The 17,776-nt window shown below is 40.0% G+C and overlaps 1 protein-coding gene across 2 annotated transcripts in view; it reads right to left on the bottom strand.

Annotated features, from left to right (window-relative positions):
* The window catches only part of PARVA (parvin alpha), a 66,509-nt gene that overhangs the window by 30,697 nt on the left and 18,036 nt on the right, over positions 1–17,776 (bottom strand). The window contains exon 1 of one of the 2 annotated variants that reach the window (XM_017825025.1): positions 4,297–4,651. The exons of the other annotated variant lie outside the window; for it this stretch is intronic. Coding sequence (XP_017680514.1) covers positions 4,297–4,324 — 28 coding nt within the window. The 5' untranslated portion in view covers positions 4,325–4,651. Of the gene's footprint in view, positions 1–4,296; positions 4,652–17,776 lie in introns of those variants that run through there. 2 annotated transcript variants of the gene reach the window in all.

Below are 17,776 nucleotides of genomic sequence, written 5' to 3'. Positions count from 1 at the left end.
AGAGATATGTTTGTAATTGAAAATGTTTCTCAGGAAATGATCTGTACAGGAACATCATTCTCATTCCATTAACTGCTGACTCCAAGCCAACCATTTGTAAAAGTAAATAAATATGCAAACTGGCTGACAACAATGTGCCTGTCTTTAATGTTTCTACATTAGTACTCAGTCTCCAAAAAAGAATCTATTTTCTTTTCTCATTTCTCCATTAAACCAAACATGGCATGCACACAAAAAGAACAGGAGTAATGCTGTTCACAAAAAAGATGGGAGAAATGCTATGATTTGATTTTCATGTATCCAGTAGAAATTAAATGCTTATTGCCTTGAGCTTTCTTTAAAGTCCGAAGCCACCCTGAAGTACCTCAGTGACTATTTTGCTGTTCCTTTCTCTTTTGCAATTAACAGGGAAAAAAAAACAACAACTCCATAGGCTGACAAATGTCTGGTCTGGGTCTGAGTAGGTAAAAAACAACAAATCACGGAGCAAACTCAGTCCTTCTTTCTCAGAATTTTCCTGTAGTTTCTAAGAGGTAATAAGTGGTGCAGTGTCAAGCTAACACAGATACCAGTCATTCCATTCATTCCTTCAACACATCCTCTCAACACATCTTTTAAAATACATAAGCAGTGTCTGCAGATGTTTTGAGAAGCTTGTTACCCTCCAGGAGTGTTTAAAACCCTACTGAAAAAAAAAAAAAACCAAACAAAAAAAACCCAAAAGGCAGTTTTGGGAACAAATACAGACAAGAGTTTAATTGACACTGATTTTTACTCCCACTGAAGAATAAATCACGCATATGAGAAATGCTGTGACCATTCCAAGTTGTTATCAAAATGTGCTGTGCTGAATCTGATCCCAGCCTGCAAGCTCCAAACAGCCTCAGATGCTTACACAGGGTCTTTGTGCAACAGACACACACAGGTTGTTTGCTGGTGTGCACATGGTATCCCTGCATTCAAAGTGTTTTATTGAAACCAATCCTTCGACAGCTGAGATTTCCAACTTATTGAGCTAAGTATTGACAGATCTCTAAACCGATTTATTGAGGCACATCACAATTACACAGAGCACTCGGGGCTACACAGAGACAGAAAGAGGAAGCATTTTTATCCTTCTCACTGATATTTTGATGTTTCTCGAGTTACAACAAATCTGCAGAGGAGAGGCAGACAGACCTCTTGCTGCAGTCCTAACCCGAAGCAAGTGGAGGCAATTGTTCATCCTATATGCACAACAGCTTGCTGCAACAGTTTTTTTCCAAACACTGTGGAGTGGAGAAGCTGATTTTGTAGGGCTGACTTGCCTCATTTTGTGAATCACCAACCAGCTAATAGTAGCTATTCCAACATCAACATGAGGCACTCATGCAGAGAAGACAAAACCAAGGATCAGTTCCAAGAAGTCTTTCCCAGCTCAACAAGTTCTAGCTATTCCTAAGAGAAAACCCAAAAATAGTTCATAGGAATGTGAGGGCACACCAGTAGCAAGCTGAGGATTTCCTGAATTTCTTGCTCTTTTCTTCTTGTGTATATAAGCCTCGCTTTTGAAGGAGAAAAAGTTAAGTGTCAGACCTACTGCATCTCAGTCATCTAGATGATTGCTTTCTCTTGAAAGAAATAGAAAAATTACTACATTTACTGGAAAGTTGAAGTTCCTTCTCAGAGACTGCAAATCAGTTTATGTATCACACTCTTTTCAAACTGTAGTTCCTAGAGCTACTTGTGTTTTAAGATAAGCATCTTGTCATCTTCAAGGAATGACTTTGTGACAAAGGATCAAAAGATTTGTAGTAAATGGCCAAGAATTTCTACATCTCAAAAGGAAAAAAAAACAAAGCCCAAACCACCTTAATATCTTATGGAAGTTCCTCACATTTCCAGAACTTACTTTGGTGTCAAAGTCAACCAAGATGAAGTCTGGGGGTGACACAGAGGCTGGACAAGTAGCAAACACATGAAAGATGGGATAAGAGTCACCCAAAGAAATTAAAATAATAATGAATACAAATATGTAGATGTATTACTAATTTACATAATTGGTAGTTTGCAGCCCATTTTTTGCTACCTTCTGCATCAATCCTGGGCATCTAACCATGTTTCTCAGATTCAGTACAACAAAGGAGAATTAACTTGCAACATCTAATTCTGTTTTTCCCCTCCACTTTAAAGATTTTCAGTTTCTTGCTATGTTTATTATTTGCGCCTACCACACAGATGGTTTCTAAAAATCTCTGCAACATGTCCTAGGGAATTGAAGTTTTTTGTCAAGGGCAGAATCAGGATCTAATTTGGGAATTGGGATCTAAAGACAGGCCTTCAACATGGGAAAACTAGGCTGTGGCTTTGGCTGGATCAACAGAAACACAGCTACATTCTTAAAGAAAATGGGCCGGATTTGGTGAAAGGCAAAAAAATGAAACCTTAAAATGGCAGAAATATATCTTCTAGCATACTGAAGAGTAAGCTGCCCTCTGGGGTTCTCTCACCAATGTGGAGGTTAACAGGTATTTGACAGCAGAAAAGCTTCAGGGTTTGACTGTGACAGCAAGGACTACAGAAAAGGTAAACTTGCTTTCCCATTCTTATCTCACAGGAGTTTGCACCAGCAGGATGCAGGTCTGATGTGTGGAAGTCCTTCTGCTTTTTCCCAGCCATACAGCTTGAAAGGCCATTTCAGGGACAGAAATATTAGGGCTGTGGCAATCCCTGGCTAGAGGGAGGACTTCGGTCAGCTGGCATAAATCACAGTGTGGTGTGATCAGCAGTATGGCTGTGCTATTCTCCTAAAACATATTTACACAAAAGTGTAAGATGATGATGCAAGACAGGACTTTGGTAGCACAAGCTGGAAACTATGTTTGGCCTAGGAAAGCAGAGTTAGTTCTCAATTTGCGCAGGAAATAAATGAACATTTTCCAGTCTAGGTTCTCAAATCCCTTAATCAGAATTAATTCATTTAACATCCCACCAACAGAAAAAAATAGCATTATCCCCATTCTGCAGCATAGAAAGTGATGCAATTTCAGATGATGGAATACATCTACATGTTTCCTTTCTGGAGATACAAATTGCACTTGTAAAATGGAAGCTTGGCACTTGAAAATACAGCCTTACCTGTCTGCAATGCTACACTTAGCCTGACACAGAGTGGACAAGAATACTCTTGCTTTCCAAACCCATATCATTGTAAAGAGAACACCCTTCTTTCCATATAACCAGTAGTAACGATTTTCATCCAGTCCTGTGCCTTGCCTTTCCCAGGCCCTGCCCAGTACCCTCCTGTGCGTTCCTAATCTTCCTTATTTCCTCATAAAACTCAAACAGCTGCTCCAATTTCCAAATGCCCTAAAATAAAGTACTTTATTGAACAGTTCATCTGATTATGGTGTTCACATGTTATTGTGAGGACCAGCTCTGAACTGCACATGCATTACAACTGTCTTTTCCAAGAAATCCCAAACAAGCTGTAAGTTCGGAGCAGCACTTGCTACCACCTGTCAAGAGCTGTCAGACAAGGGAAACACCACTGTGTAAGCTCCTACCTGTCAAATGCATTTCCTGGGTTGCTGTCATTACTAATGTATCTATTTCAGCAAGAGGAGCAATCATATCAATAGTAGCTGTGGCTGTATTTCCTACCTTGCAGGTGAATGTACCAAAACCTGCAACTCAATAATCTAAGTAGATAACCTTAAATGGGTTTTACTTCATAGCACTGACACATTTGGAGTTTCTCAGAAATAATCTGCAGCTTTCTGTTGCTGATGTCATAAATGAGTTTATGTTGCTCTTCCTATTAGAAAGCATACAGTATCACAAAATTTTCATTTTAATAAGCACAAATATTAAAACTTACCTACTGCATAACACATAGCTCATCTGAAAATTTCTACCCCAAGAATGCTTTCAACTACAGCTTGCTCTGAGTGGAAATTCAGCTGATAAAAATCACTGTTTTCACACTGGAGCCAGTGTTACTTAAGGACTGAATTTGTACCAAACTGAAGCTAACAGAAACACATACTCTTATGAAATACCACTAGGATGAAATAGCTAATTCTATCTCACTAATACTGCAGAAATATTTTCATGGAATAGCATTCAAAATTAACTGCTGTATTTTCTTCCTCTTTTACCCAGGAAAAGCGAAGTCTGACAAGGGTAAGAAGAAAATATACTCCCCTTCTTATCTCCAAAATATTACAAACCAAAAATAACTGCCATTGAAATACACAAGGTCAGAAAACAATGCTCCTAAAGTATCACAGAAACCAAGTCAGTCTAGTCTCCTACCTTTAGGGCAAAACGCTCCACAGCCCATCGTGGGGTCGCTGGGCCACCCTCATAGTGCATCACAGGGGGGACTGCAGTCCTTAAGGTGTTTGAAGCCCCTTGCAGGCCCCTTTGCTGCTGCTCTTCAGAGAAGCTGTATTAGCTTTAGAGCCTGTTTTCCAACAGAATGGTCCAAGCACATCACAACTCTCGGCTCGGAGCATCGCTTCAGAACAAGCGACTGACTGCCTTTATAATTTAATATGATGCCACATGAGACTCATAGACCATCTGCAAAAGAAACCAAATCTGCTTTTTGCAGCTTGGTGAGTTGTGTTCTGAAGGCTGTGATGCAGTTTTGATTGTGTGCCTTTGTTATCAGTCGTATAACTAAACAAAGTGCTCAAAGGGCAAGTGTAAAACACACGTTTTTAGTAATCGCAGTCTGTTTCTGCTCTAGGTAATTTGTACCTTTTCCCCTTATAACTGAATAAAGTCACAATTCCCCTCAAAGTGTAAGAAAGGTCTATGCATAGACATGGCAATATTTTTGTTTGGTTGGTTTTTTGTTTGTGAAACAGAATCTGATCAACAGGAGTTACAGAATCCTTGAAGCTTGTTTCCAGAATTGAGGTGCGCGTGTGATATTACCAAATTCAGGTCCTGGTCACAGTACTCTTTTCTCTAAAAATACTTCCCAACTGAAATAATTAGCAAAACTCACATGGAATGAGGATTAAGCTCTGAAACAGTAAAAGGCATATAAAAACCTAAAAAGCAAAGGAAAGGAGAGGTATGAGCCATCAAAAGAATAATAAACTACTGGTAAGAAATAAACTAGTTTTATGGTCTATAGGTCCTTCCAAAGAGGGACAGTAATGAAAATACAATCTAAAGCAATTACTTGCTTGGACTAAAAATCAAATTCCTATGAAGTTTTCTACAGACTAAAACTTTTCAGAAGCTGTAAAATGTTTAAGTGTCTGTTTCAACTTGGAGCTGGATGAGGGAAGTGACACATCCCTGGCTCATTTCTAAGTAGTGGAAAGTAGTTACCTTTCTAGTTTCCAATTGAACTTCATTTAAAGTACCAGTGCCAAAAGACAAGTATGGAGAACTAAGCAGTATTTATTATTTAGTGTTATTCAGTTGTGCTACACAACATTCATTCCGCAGGTTTCATGTCAGATGTGATTCCCTGCAGAAAAAGACATGGAGCCCTCATCACAGTTCTGAAACCGCATTGTTCTCCAGTTCTAATGAGTCTCTGATACACATTGGTCTGTGGCTACTGGGTCACTCCTAAAAGCAGCTTTCTCCTGCCAACATTTCCATTTCATGCAGTACTCACAAGTAGTAATGGGGCTCCCCATTCTGACTCCTGGAGTCCTGTTGCCTTCTGGCACTGGAAAACTGGATTGCTGAACTGCTGAATAACAGCATTCAGTTACAGGACAATACTGAGCTGGCAGTTCTTTACCAAGCTTTCCTTTTCTTAAGTTCTGAATAGAACTCTAAGTGTCCCAGATACTTTACTGGGGCAATCCCATTTTGGAGATAAGTACAGCTAAAGGAAAACCATGCTTCACTTGAAACATCACGGACAATGCTGAACATGATTATATATAATGAAAATTCACAAAGTCTGAATCCACAGCAACCTGCATCATCAATTCAAGCTGTTTTGCAAGTGATTATTTATACTTGTGTACAAAGCAGCACTTTTTTGCATGCACAGCAATAGCTGTTTTACAAAAATAGTAAATGAAATTTTTTTTGTTTATATACCTACAGTACTAAACAAAAGATCATGTCCAGGTAATAGGTGAGGTTACAGCAGAGTAAGAAAGCTGTAAATTGGCTAAAGCAGAGCTGCTTTCTCTGAGGGTATAACATGGCAAGAAGTTGACAATAGTAGATCTGAAGTGCATAGTTTGGGGACCCTACTCATTCTCTCTGTCATTCATTTTCACTTGCCACAAACAAATTCAAGCAGGGCTTGATTTCTAATTCCTGCGATATAACAACAACATCATCACTCAAAAAGCCCGTGAACTTCCCCCTTTTTTTAGCAGAGATCACTGCAGAGGAAAAAAAAGCACATTGGTAAGATGCTTTGGGCCTAGAGTTTCCCAAACTGTTCCTAAGGGCTCATTTTCAACCCTGCAATTTTCAGCTTTGTAAAAACAGAAGTATAGCCAGGGAGGACTAAAGTCTTTTTCAAGCCGTTTTGGCCATCAATACAGGAAACAATTCAAAGGCAACATGACACTGATAGCTTAATTTGTGAAAATGGATAAATACTGGATCTGCCACATAGCACATTAACCCATGTAACAAATAAATACAGAAATAGCACTGCAATACTTGGTTAAAAGGTTTTGGTTCACAGAGGAGGAAATTCAATTAAAGCATGTAATGTCAATTACTGTCATTTGTAATTTTATTTTGCTTCCCTAGAAACAATACAGATGCAGGATTCTAAAGTTACCTGCATGTTTGATGCAAATGGGATAAAATTATCTAGGTTCTGAGAAAATCCAGATAGTAGTAGGGAAAAAACCCACAGTTTTACCTAACCTCACTCATGGATCTTCTTCCAAGTGCTGATTACATGAGGACTGACAACCGTCCAATTTAAACACATAAGCCAACAATCCAGATCTGAAACAAGACTTTTATGCTTAAAAAATTATGTTAAGTCGTCAGAAAGGTTGGGATGGGAGCAACAGCTTAATTCTCAGCTACTGCAAATGGGCACAGCCTTACTAAAGCCAACAGAAGAACATGGATTGATATTAGAAGAAAACTTGGCTTACTGTTTATACTTATTGATTTCAATTGGAAAATTACAGGTTTAGGTCCTTAATGCTTCTCTGTGCAAAAGTGACAGAGACTAGAAGCTAAGCCTCTCACCACCACAGTAAGAAACACAGCCAAATCTCATCAGTCCTTTTTCTCCTTTGCCACATGCCGTGCACTGCAGTATCAGCACCCATTTCTGCTTTCACACAGTTTTTCAGCTGTAGAGCTCAGTGCTGTTCAGAAGCATCCTACCCATATCATACCCTGTTGAAGTCAGGAAATAGTACCAAAAATGAAGCAGTTGAACTTACTGCTGGTGAAATAAATGTCAGACATATTTCTACCTTGCAAACTGTGATCTTGAGCTACCACTAGAATTAGCAAGAGAAAGTCTTCTGTAAAGACCTCCAAGCCATTTTTCTTTAAGTAACACCACCTTTAAATATGGAAGGCATCCTGCCTTTGAAAAAAAATACTTTCCTCAATAGTGTAATGCTAAAGTAAAATGATTAGATTTATAGGAAAGAGCTTAAAAAAGAAAGACTAAATCAATCAGATGCTTTCTTATGCCTCTAAATGACACACATAAATCGGGTCTATCACGTTCCCCCAGGCTATTTCAGGAGTATGCAGAACACAGAATGATGCAGATTCATTACAAAAAGTCTAAATCTAATCTACCTGAATTTAAAATGCCAGGAATGGCATGGAAGAAGAGAAGACAGACCTTGTACACTATACATAAGCAGAAACAAGAGTCATGCAAACTGGGAATCACATAAAATGCTCATTTACAAAGAAATTATAGGTGAGATCCCTGGCAGTGCCAACATTTATTGGTGTGTAAGTGCGGGGAGGAAAGAGGTATCACCAAACTACTTTTGCGCCTTCCCAAGTTCCCATAAGGATGATATGAGGCTGACATCTGGGACTTCAGGGGTGGCACTTAACCTCCCCTCACCATTGACTAAAATCCAAATTATGAAACACCTTCCCAAATAACACAGGTGAAGGTTGACAAAAGACATTCCAAAGGGGCATTTCCAACTAGATCTAGTTGGCAAACGCAAAAAAATTAGTATTTGTGACAAAAATAAAATACCACTGACATAACACAGTTCACCTATAATGTAACTGTCAAATAGTTAAAAATATGTTGACAAGAACCTGAGGAATTACAGCTCCCTCAGAATGTTGCTATTATTTGTAGTGCACCTTGCAAGGCCCAAGTGTCACTAAACACAGGCAGGTCCATTACCCTTTTCCCTAAAAACACAGGAGAAAGCGAATGGTGTTATATCTATAAATACACGCACCTTTTTATGCCTTATATCATAAACAAAATCTTTACAACCATACATGCACACAAAATCAGTTCATTTGGAACACTCAATAATACAGCCTCTCTCTCTTAACAAGCAAGTCTCACTCCCTGACATTAAATCAAGACACACTCAGGTCTAAAACCTTCACCTGGAGCCAGACTTGTTGGCTTGTTATATGCTGACATTTTAAACTGACTGTAGGAATAACTCTCTTCTCATTTTCTAAGAAAGCTATGCTGGATCAAAATCTAAACACAGCAATGCTACTGAAAATGCAGAAACAAAGTCAGCAGAATCTCAGCAGCATAAAACTGGTATGCAGGTCAGACCTAAATCACAACCCCTGCCAACTTCTCTTGTGGCACAAAAATATTACTCAGCAAGAGTAAAGGCAGCACAACTGATTGCCAAACAGCTTACTAGTGCCATGATGCTACTTCTCAAGAGAAGAACTACAGTGTACTGACTTACAAAGATGTCCAAAATTGGCTCAAAGTTTGTGGCAGAGTAAGAGGAAAAACCCCTTGATTTATAGACCTGTACATTAACAAGCCCCTCTTTCTCATTACTCTCTCACTGCCTTCCATTTAGTCTTCATGTTACTCGAGTTGAATTTCCTTTATGCCCGGGCCCTATTCACTGACTGCATTACTACACCAATTCCACTTGAGATCTCCGTTTCTAGAATCCTGCCAAGCTGGCAATATGGTTCCTGAGAGACTACTTTCCCTGACATGCAGTAAGCTATTTATTGACACACCACTGTTCCCATTCAGTTCTGCACCTAAGCAGTGAACTGGATAGCAGTTCCATATGTTGGAGCTGTTACACTTCTCTGGAAAATTATATTACTTTGGGTAAATAAAAAGCTAAGAGCAGCAGGAAAAATATCATAAAAATGCAGCCGAATTTGTTTCATCCTGCCTCCATCAGCAAATTTGGTCTATGACCTCTGCATATGACTCATGCAAGTGCTTTAAAACTTGCAGTGATTTATATTTTCAGGATAGGAAGTTCAAGGCTTATATTTCTGTTCTCCAACCGTACATTATTTCTCTCCATACACAATTTCTCGGTAATTATCTATGAACTAAAACATATAGGCATCTTTTTTTCTACTTTGTGGTGCATATTAACCAAAACCATTCATCTGAATAACCAGTCTCTGTGTTCTTGGCAGAGTAGAGCTGATGTGTAGGTTATTCCTGGAACCATACTAGGTTGATGCTCTCACCATAGTTTTAGTCATGGAAACTGGCTTCTAGCGAGACAGGCATTGTTTGTGAGAAAGGAAATTCCCAGCATGTCTGTCAGAAACAAGAAGTAGCAGGGTACATCCCTTAAAAATGTAATATTTGCATCGTGCTGTTCATCAGAACACCTTAGTCTGTTCTACAAACCAAGTAATGCTCTTTGGAGCTTTGGGCTCGTGTCCTGCTGAGAGAGCGCTCTCTGTACTCGCAGTCCCTCTGCAGCACAGCTTCACTCCTCAGTCTTACCTTCATAAAAGAGCAACAAGTCAAAACACCACACAGACACCAGAAAAAGAGAGATCTTCTCACCCGTCACATGCACACAGACTATTTCTGATCCCACATTCAGTAACCTAACTTTCCATTCGTTTTTCAGACGATTCCATAAAATCATTAGCCTACACACTACCATTCTGCTGCCATCCTGCTGATCAGAACCAGTGACTTAGCTCCCATGGAGGCAACTCTAAACCAAACAGAATTATTTCTGGACTTCTGTAGGCTGCTATGGAATGGCATGAAAGCTTCAGTGAACTGGACAGCCTATTTACAAGAGTTTACAGCACTTCTGTTATGTGGACACACTGTGGAATGGTGAGACAAAAGGTAACTCTACAACCCACTGTGTGTGTACCACTGTGGTACTTATTCCACATATTTGAGCTCTGGATTTTAATCCCAGAAATGGTAGTGCCAGGATTCAAGGCACATGGTCCACTCAAGGAGCAATCTGATGGCCAGTGTCTGGGTGACCTAATATTTCCCTGTGTGTCTCACAGGGCTCTATCTGAATTCATAGTCTGCTTTGAAGAGAACCAGCAGAAGAGGCTGCTTTTCAGTTTCTCTAAACATTATTAGTTGGGCTTCTGGATCCACAGACCTTTGTTTTCTATGGTCTGTTTGACGTGTATCACAATACTTGAAAGGTTACAAGTAAGGTCTCACTGACTTGAAATAGATAATTTATTTCCTTTGTGATGCAGGCCTGTAAGAACCACAGTGCAGCTTTAACCATAGATATGTTGACTTTACCCTCTAGGGACCAAGTTGGGAATTACTGTACTGGTTAGCTGCAACTCATTAAGCACTCTTTGCCTTACTCCTGTAAAATTTAACAAGTAGTCCATTCAGCAAAAGAGTAAAAATCTGCCTCCACGGATAAATTCTATGGGGTTCTGTGTCTTCAGCACTTGCCTCTGCAGGATATTCTATGACAGCAAAAGCAAAGTGTCTCGCACATCAGAGTCTGGACAGTTTTTGTGGCATTGATGTTCTTCCTGCGTGCTCTCTTGAACTGGTCATGCCCAGACAGTGAAAACTTTTTCATCTCCTTTTTCTACAGTACTAACAGAGATCAACAGTTCTGCTCTATCTAATGGGAAATCTCTGGGGTCTTATGAATCATGTGTTGGCAGCTTAATCTAGACGGAAATCTGTGTTCATCCGTGGAAAGCCTTGCTTTAAAACAATTTTCTGTAACATGCAGACTTTAGTTGATCTTAAAATTTATTTCTAGTCTGAATGAGTTAAAACACAGGTGACGTTTCCCTGCTGAATGATCAGCTCAAGCACAAAACCTGATTTGACAGATCTGGATCAGTTTTAGAAGTTGGCTGCAAAATGTTACATCAGTGAACAAGTTAATCCTAACTGAGGACCTGAAAGCTTCTGTTTTTCTTCAAATGTTTCCATTTTCATTAGTACTACAGGGCATGTCAGGCGAATCCTGCCCTTTGTTATTTGTGCAGCCCAATTGCAATTAAGCTAACAAGTCTGCTGTAGTACAGGATGGTGTCCAAACCCTTTTCATAGCTGTGGTTGCTCAGGAAGAAGAAAGCAAACCCTTAATTTGTCACTGAGGTAAGCATTTATCAACTGCAGGCACAAAGGAAGGTCAACACATCTCTGCCGTTTCAGAACTACAATGGCACTTTAAGCCTCCTGACACCACTTGGATGCAGAGAATGGTCATTATCACAATTTCATGAGTATGACAGAAAAGAAAGAGAATTTGCATGCAGCCTCAGAACAGACCCAGGATTAGTTCTCAAGGCTGTCGTCTCCCAGGCACAAGCTTAGTCCACTTCAGAAGCAGTCCCTCACCCACACCACTGTCCTCTCATCCACTTTCCTGATTCAAGCTGGTCACCTTCTGAACACTACTTTCACCTTGTCCATCTCCCCCTCCAAGCCCCAGGTTTATTGTCACCTTCCCACTCTCCCGCTCTGGTGCTGCTGCTGCCACTTCCTCGCAATGGCTTCCCCCTTCTCGACCCTACAACTGCAGGCACAGAGCCAGAGCCTCCATGTCCAAGTGATCTTGTTTTCCAGATCCTGCAGGGAGCAGAACCAGAAGGTAAATGATGAAAAACAGCACCCCGTGTTGCCAATCCAATTTATCATATTTTGAATGCAGGTATTAAAAATATGAAAAGTATTATTAACTCTCTCTTGTCCCACTCAGAGGCACTTTAAATTGACTGTTTGAACTTTGCCTTACAAATCTGTCCCAAATGTTAACTGCTGATTTTACATTACATCCTAGATTGCATAGTTGTCACCAATCTCCATCCTTCTCTGACCCCTGTAAAACATTTTTCCTGACAGTTTTTTGAAAACTCTTTAAATAATATTAGGAAGAGAACCTGATAGTATATACTTCCAGATACTTGTGCTGGCAGAATGAAGTTTAAAAGCACTGCATAAGCGAAAGAAAATATTTCCTGGATCAATCAAGGCTTAGTGTAATAAAGGGAAGATGTTGCCTTTAACAGTCAAAGGAATCTACCACCTTGTTAAAGAGCACCAGCCAGCCAACCCGTGCTGATGAACAAACAGGAGATTTTTCAGTTTCTGGCCCCTCACACAGTGAACCTGTTGGTTTATAATTACAGCTCTCTTTGCCTTGCCAGGGCAGGGGGAAAGGGCAGTTGAGAGGCTGTGCTCCACCACAGTAGCACCTGCATGCAAATGCAGCGATATCAGCTTAGGGGCTCCGAAGGGAACCACTTGCCATAAGTAAATGCACTTTGACAGCAGCTCCTAATAAGAGGAAGGAAATGAGAGAGAGAAAGAAAAGTGATAGGAGACAAAAGGACTTTATAAAACAGGGCTTTATTGCTTTCATTTGTAGCATTTTCTCTTTGTTCTCTTGAGCCTTCCAATTCCAGATGCTGCACAAAAGAGATACCTGTCTAAAAAAGTTTATTTCAATCTGTAACTGACTTGCAAGATGCTTCACAAACTCAACAGCCCATTATTAGGAGTAACAATGAGCCACCTCTAATTAATTTGGTGCAGCCTTTGCTTCTGATACCAATCAAATCAATATTAATGGGGAGTTTGTGCTCTCTCATTACAGCACAAAATGGGTACCAATCTTCTCATGAAGATTTTTGGACCATAAACTGTGTTTGAGGTCAGCGTAGTTGGCTTCTTCCCACACCCCTTTTTTCAACCAGGATGGAAAAAATATATAATGATGTGCTATTTAGTACCTGGATAAAAATCTACATTCAGGCTGCCTACACCGAGAGACTGAAACCAGTTCAATATGAAGAAATCTCAGTCTAAGAAAATAAAGAATTTGGTAGCTCGCAGAGCTCAAATTAAACACTTAAATAGGTAACACTAGATATTTCTCATGCTGCCTCACATTTCTCTATTTATTTTTATCTGCAGGATCAGGCGTGTTAGAGAGGGAGGCCTGGTAAGAATTGCCTCAGCCATCATTCTTGGTTACTTACATCTGTGGTCAATTTTCCACACTTTCTTCCATAAAAGGTAAACGAGGCACTGTACTTGCAACAGGATAATCTAAACAATATGAACAATGTTACTGTTAAAGACCATCTGGCTCATCAAGCACGGCTCCAGACTTTTAACTCCTTGAATAAAGTGTGGAACCCTGCAGTGTATTTTTTTTTACTCAAAATTCATTTTTAAAATGGTAAAAGTATTGCTCCTGGAGACATGAGGGACTCAGACTGGGAGGAAATTCAGTTTCTGTTTTTATCCGTCCTGTATCTCACACATGTTGCAATCCGGGCTGGAGACAAACACTCAGACGTCACATTTTTCTACAAAAAAAAAAGCCCTATGTGCGTAACTGGTATGTGTGGGGTTGGCATTCAGAGGGGAGACAAGAGGGTTAAGTATTTCATAACTCACTTCAACTTAATGGCCTGATTCTGCCACTTCTTGAAAGGTAATAAAAGTCAAAGAAGGGTCACTGGGAATTAGAAGAAAATAAGGGAGGAGAGGGGGTAAAGGTGAATGAGACCAAAGAAGGCTTTTGCTAATTGTACACACAATTTCTTATCTGTAGGTAAATTAACAAGTGGCTGGTGTCTGGGAGAAAAATGTTAAAGCAAAGTAGAAAGAAAATATCCTGGAAGAGAGCAAGCTGGTAGGGAGAAAACAGAGTGATCCCTGAAGTCCAAAGAGCAAAGGAAGCCCTGGAGCTGGCTGTGCTCTGTACACCAGAAGCCAGACTGTGGCTCTGTGCCTCAGTTTCCCCACCCACCCGCTCCCAGGGGAATTGCAGCCCACGGGGAGCAGTGCCAGGATTCACATGAGGTCTGTGAAGTGCTCAGAAACACAGAGCGGCAGCAAGCTCGTGCCTTGAAGAAAAACAGTTCCACAGACACACAGGAGTTAAATATTCCCACACTTTCAAAAGGCTCTGCACCTCAAAACACACTTGTTTTTGAACTGAGTGACAGAAAGAATTACATCTTGTCATGGGTCTTTGTTTAGTTTTTGCTCAGCTCTGTGATTTCTCAACTCTGTGATTTCTGTGCACAGAGCGGGTTAAAAAGCCCTGTAAGCACTGGCTGTAACAGAGGGCAGGGTTTTGGTCCTCAAGAGGGTTGTTATCCTCCAAAGAAGTTTTAATAACATTATAAAAAAACAAAACAAAACACAACCAAAAAAATCCGAAACAAAACAAAAAAACCCCCCTGCAACTAAGTGGTTGTTGAAATACTTCAATGCTTTGTATTTAATTTCTAAAAATATTTTTGGAAGGCAAAGCAAAGAAAATGAATTAGAGCATAGTTGGATTTTTTCTTTTTGTGTAAACACAAAAATTAATTTTCACATTCAGCGGTTCCTTGCTTTAAATTCTGCATCTTGTTTTAACCAGAAACATCACCCTATCTGGTTTCTAGGTAGAGCACATACAGGGCTGAACCTTCCCCTACAGTAAGTTCTTTCAGCCACTCCCAGAAACATGTGCCCACAACCCTTTTTTCAAAGTCTACTCTAGTTTAGACCTAATTTTCATTGAAGCTATTATAACATAAGCCCACTGCAATATGTACTGACATACATAACGCTGAATTCTTAGCTTACAAAATCATTCGAACACGCAAGCAGGGCTTTTTTTAATTTTGAAAGAAATTGTGTTTAATATATGCTCATGACTCATCAATTTGGAAAAAAAAAAAAGCAGTTTTACAGTAAGCAAGATAGGTCAGGCAGTTTTATGATTAATAGGGTCAAGAAGTTAGAATTCATACTTAAAACTTTGGTTGCTCACACTAAAACAGTTAACCCTATCTACTGAGCAACAGCTATACACCAGGCCCCCAAAAAACAATGTAAAAATTCAAAAAGAAGCAACACGATGTTACAAAACACTTATTTTGATGTTTGTTCATTCCATTCAAAACCAGAGCAACAGATTTCGAGACTTTCTGGGTGTAACTCTTCCAAAACAAATCAAGCTTTGAAGTATGAGATGTCAGAGTACAATGTGTAAACCAGGCATGCCCTAATGGCTACTTTGCTGCAAAAGCATCCCGTTTTCTGATGTACCAACTGAAAGTCCCTTTCCTCCTACTTAAGCTAATATTAGGATTTGAAAAAACGAAAACAGAAATCATTTGATCAACAAATGAGTCTCTTGCCAAAACATCCTGTATGCTAATGACAACATCAGTTACAAAACCGTCTGCTCTGAGAAACATCACATTACATCGTAGCTCCGAGAAAAATCACTCCTTTAAATTTATTTTGCTGCTAACTTGACTGAGTGCTCGTGATAGTAAGCATCAAATGCACTGTAAGCTACTACTGGATTTTAATTAGGAGCATTCCACAGGAATAATGCTAACACGTGCTGAGTGATAAGCGTGTATGCGCTAATACTGTTCCGTAAAGCCTTAAATTACACGCTTCAGCGCGCTGGATTTAAATCCTAGAAGACACTGGCACCGATTGCTGGGATTACAACTTTCAATTAAACCTAGAACTAAATTACTGGATTTCAAACCATTTCTTTAAGCCACACCTGTGTGCTAAGCCTTTCACCACGTTCACACTTAATAACCCTTAACATTTTTCTTCTTGAAAGCTGGAAGGTTCTTCCAAATTTAATCCCCATCACTGCGTTCCACTTCACATGTATGGAAACTGAGGCACACAGTAATTAAATATCCAAACTAATGCAGGAACCTGTGCCATGACCCCTGCTTTTAAAAGCGGTGATTGCACCTTGTTCCCAAAGTTATTGATCATTCTTACTCCCACATGATCATCATTTCTTGCACAAGTATTCACATGGCCTTATGATAAATTATGTCAGGAAAGAGCTTTGGATTAAACTGACCAACCAGCCAACAAAAAAAGGTTAGTTCTAACCTATGTCAGTTCCTGATCCCACACATTCCACAGCCACAGAAACACTTGAGTTGGCTCAAGGAAGGCAACACCCCAGAGTTTATGATCGGAGTGAGACTCCATCTTTCAGTCAGCTTGTAAGATTAATGAAACAACACCATTAGTGCTGGAACTTTCCAAAATCCTGATAACACTCAAGACCACTTGATCATTCAGCAGAGAAGGTGAAGAGGGAATGTGCACTTAAAAAACAATACTCTAGACAGTACAACCAGCATTAGGGGGTGGGTCTTCAGATCATGGTAAAACTGAGAAACTCCTTATATAACATACTACAGGTGTCAAAACCTTCACATGGTCAGAGGCCAAATGGGAAAATTCACCCCAAAAAAACTGTTTGGAGAGAGGTTTAGTGAACATACACAAAAAGAGTTGCCAAACTGGTGGAAGCTGGCAGAGTATGTGTCTCATACTCCTCTACAAACGTACATCTCTGGTCATTATGTGCTGAGCTGGTTGGGTCTTCACTTGTCTGTTTTCATACTAACTAGCAAATATAAGAGAGAGAGCTGCTATTTATAAAAAAAATGCTTATTAAGTGAAATATTAAATTAACAAAAGAAATCAAGACTCCAACATTCCTACTTAGATCATAAACATTAGAAAACTATCAGATAATTATACCCACAGGTGTAATTCAGCTTTTATTTCAAGACCTGAAATGGTAAGATTTCTCTGGGGCCTTTCAATGGTCTTCTGCAATGAAACCTCCAGAGGAAATAATTACCTTTTGTGGGTAAAAGGAAAAGAAATTGCACCCTGACCCATACATGTAAATTAACACAGCTGAGTCTGTAGCCATTATTTAGGAGGCATGCTTTAGGTGGGCAACTTTCTAGACTTGGCAACAGAGTCAGCACAGTAAAATTCTAAATAATTGACTGATGGCCTGGAGCATCTCTCATGGAGAAAGGATGAGACAGCAGGGACTGTTTAGCCTACAGAAGAGAAGGCTCAGAGGGATCACATCAATGCGCACAAATATCTGAAGGGAGGTTGTAAAAAAGGCAGAGATAGACTCTTCTCAGTGGTGCCCAGTGACAGGACCAGAGGTAATGAGCACGAACCAAAACACAAGAGATTCCATTTGAACATCAGGAAAAACATTTTTACCATGAGGGTGACCAAGCACTGGCAGAAGTTGCCCAGAGAGGTTGTAGAATCTCCATCTCTGGACATATTTAAAAGCTATCTAGACATGCTGGCTCTAGTGGCCCTGCTTAACAGGGAGGTTGGACCAGATGACCTCCAGAGGTCCCTTTCAACCTCAGCCTCTCTGTGATTCTGTGACTCCAGACACACAGTGATCTTTGTGGCCCAGCACTCACACTGTCTCGAGCAACTGCAGATGGATGGAAATACATCACCTACCTCCCTTCACACCGCCTGCATGAGCCCGAGGTCCCAAGGCTCTGGTGCACACAGTGACTCTCC

The sequence above is a fragment of the Lepidothrix coronata genome, unplaced genomic scaffold, assembly GCF_001604755.1.
Source record: "Lepidothrix coronata isolate B3197 unplaced genomic scaffold, Lepidothrix_coronata-1.0 Scaffold115, whole genome shotgun sequence".
Lineage (NCBI taxonomy): Eukaryota > Metazoa > Chordata > Aves > Passeriformes > Pipridae > Lepidothrix > Lepidothrix coronata.
This window is presented reverse-complemented; position numbering and strand designations above follow the sequence as displayed.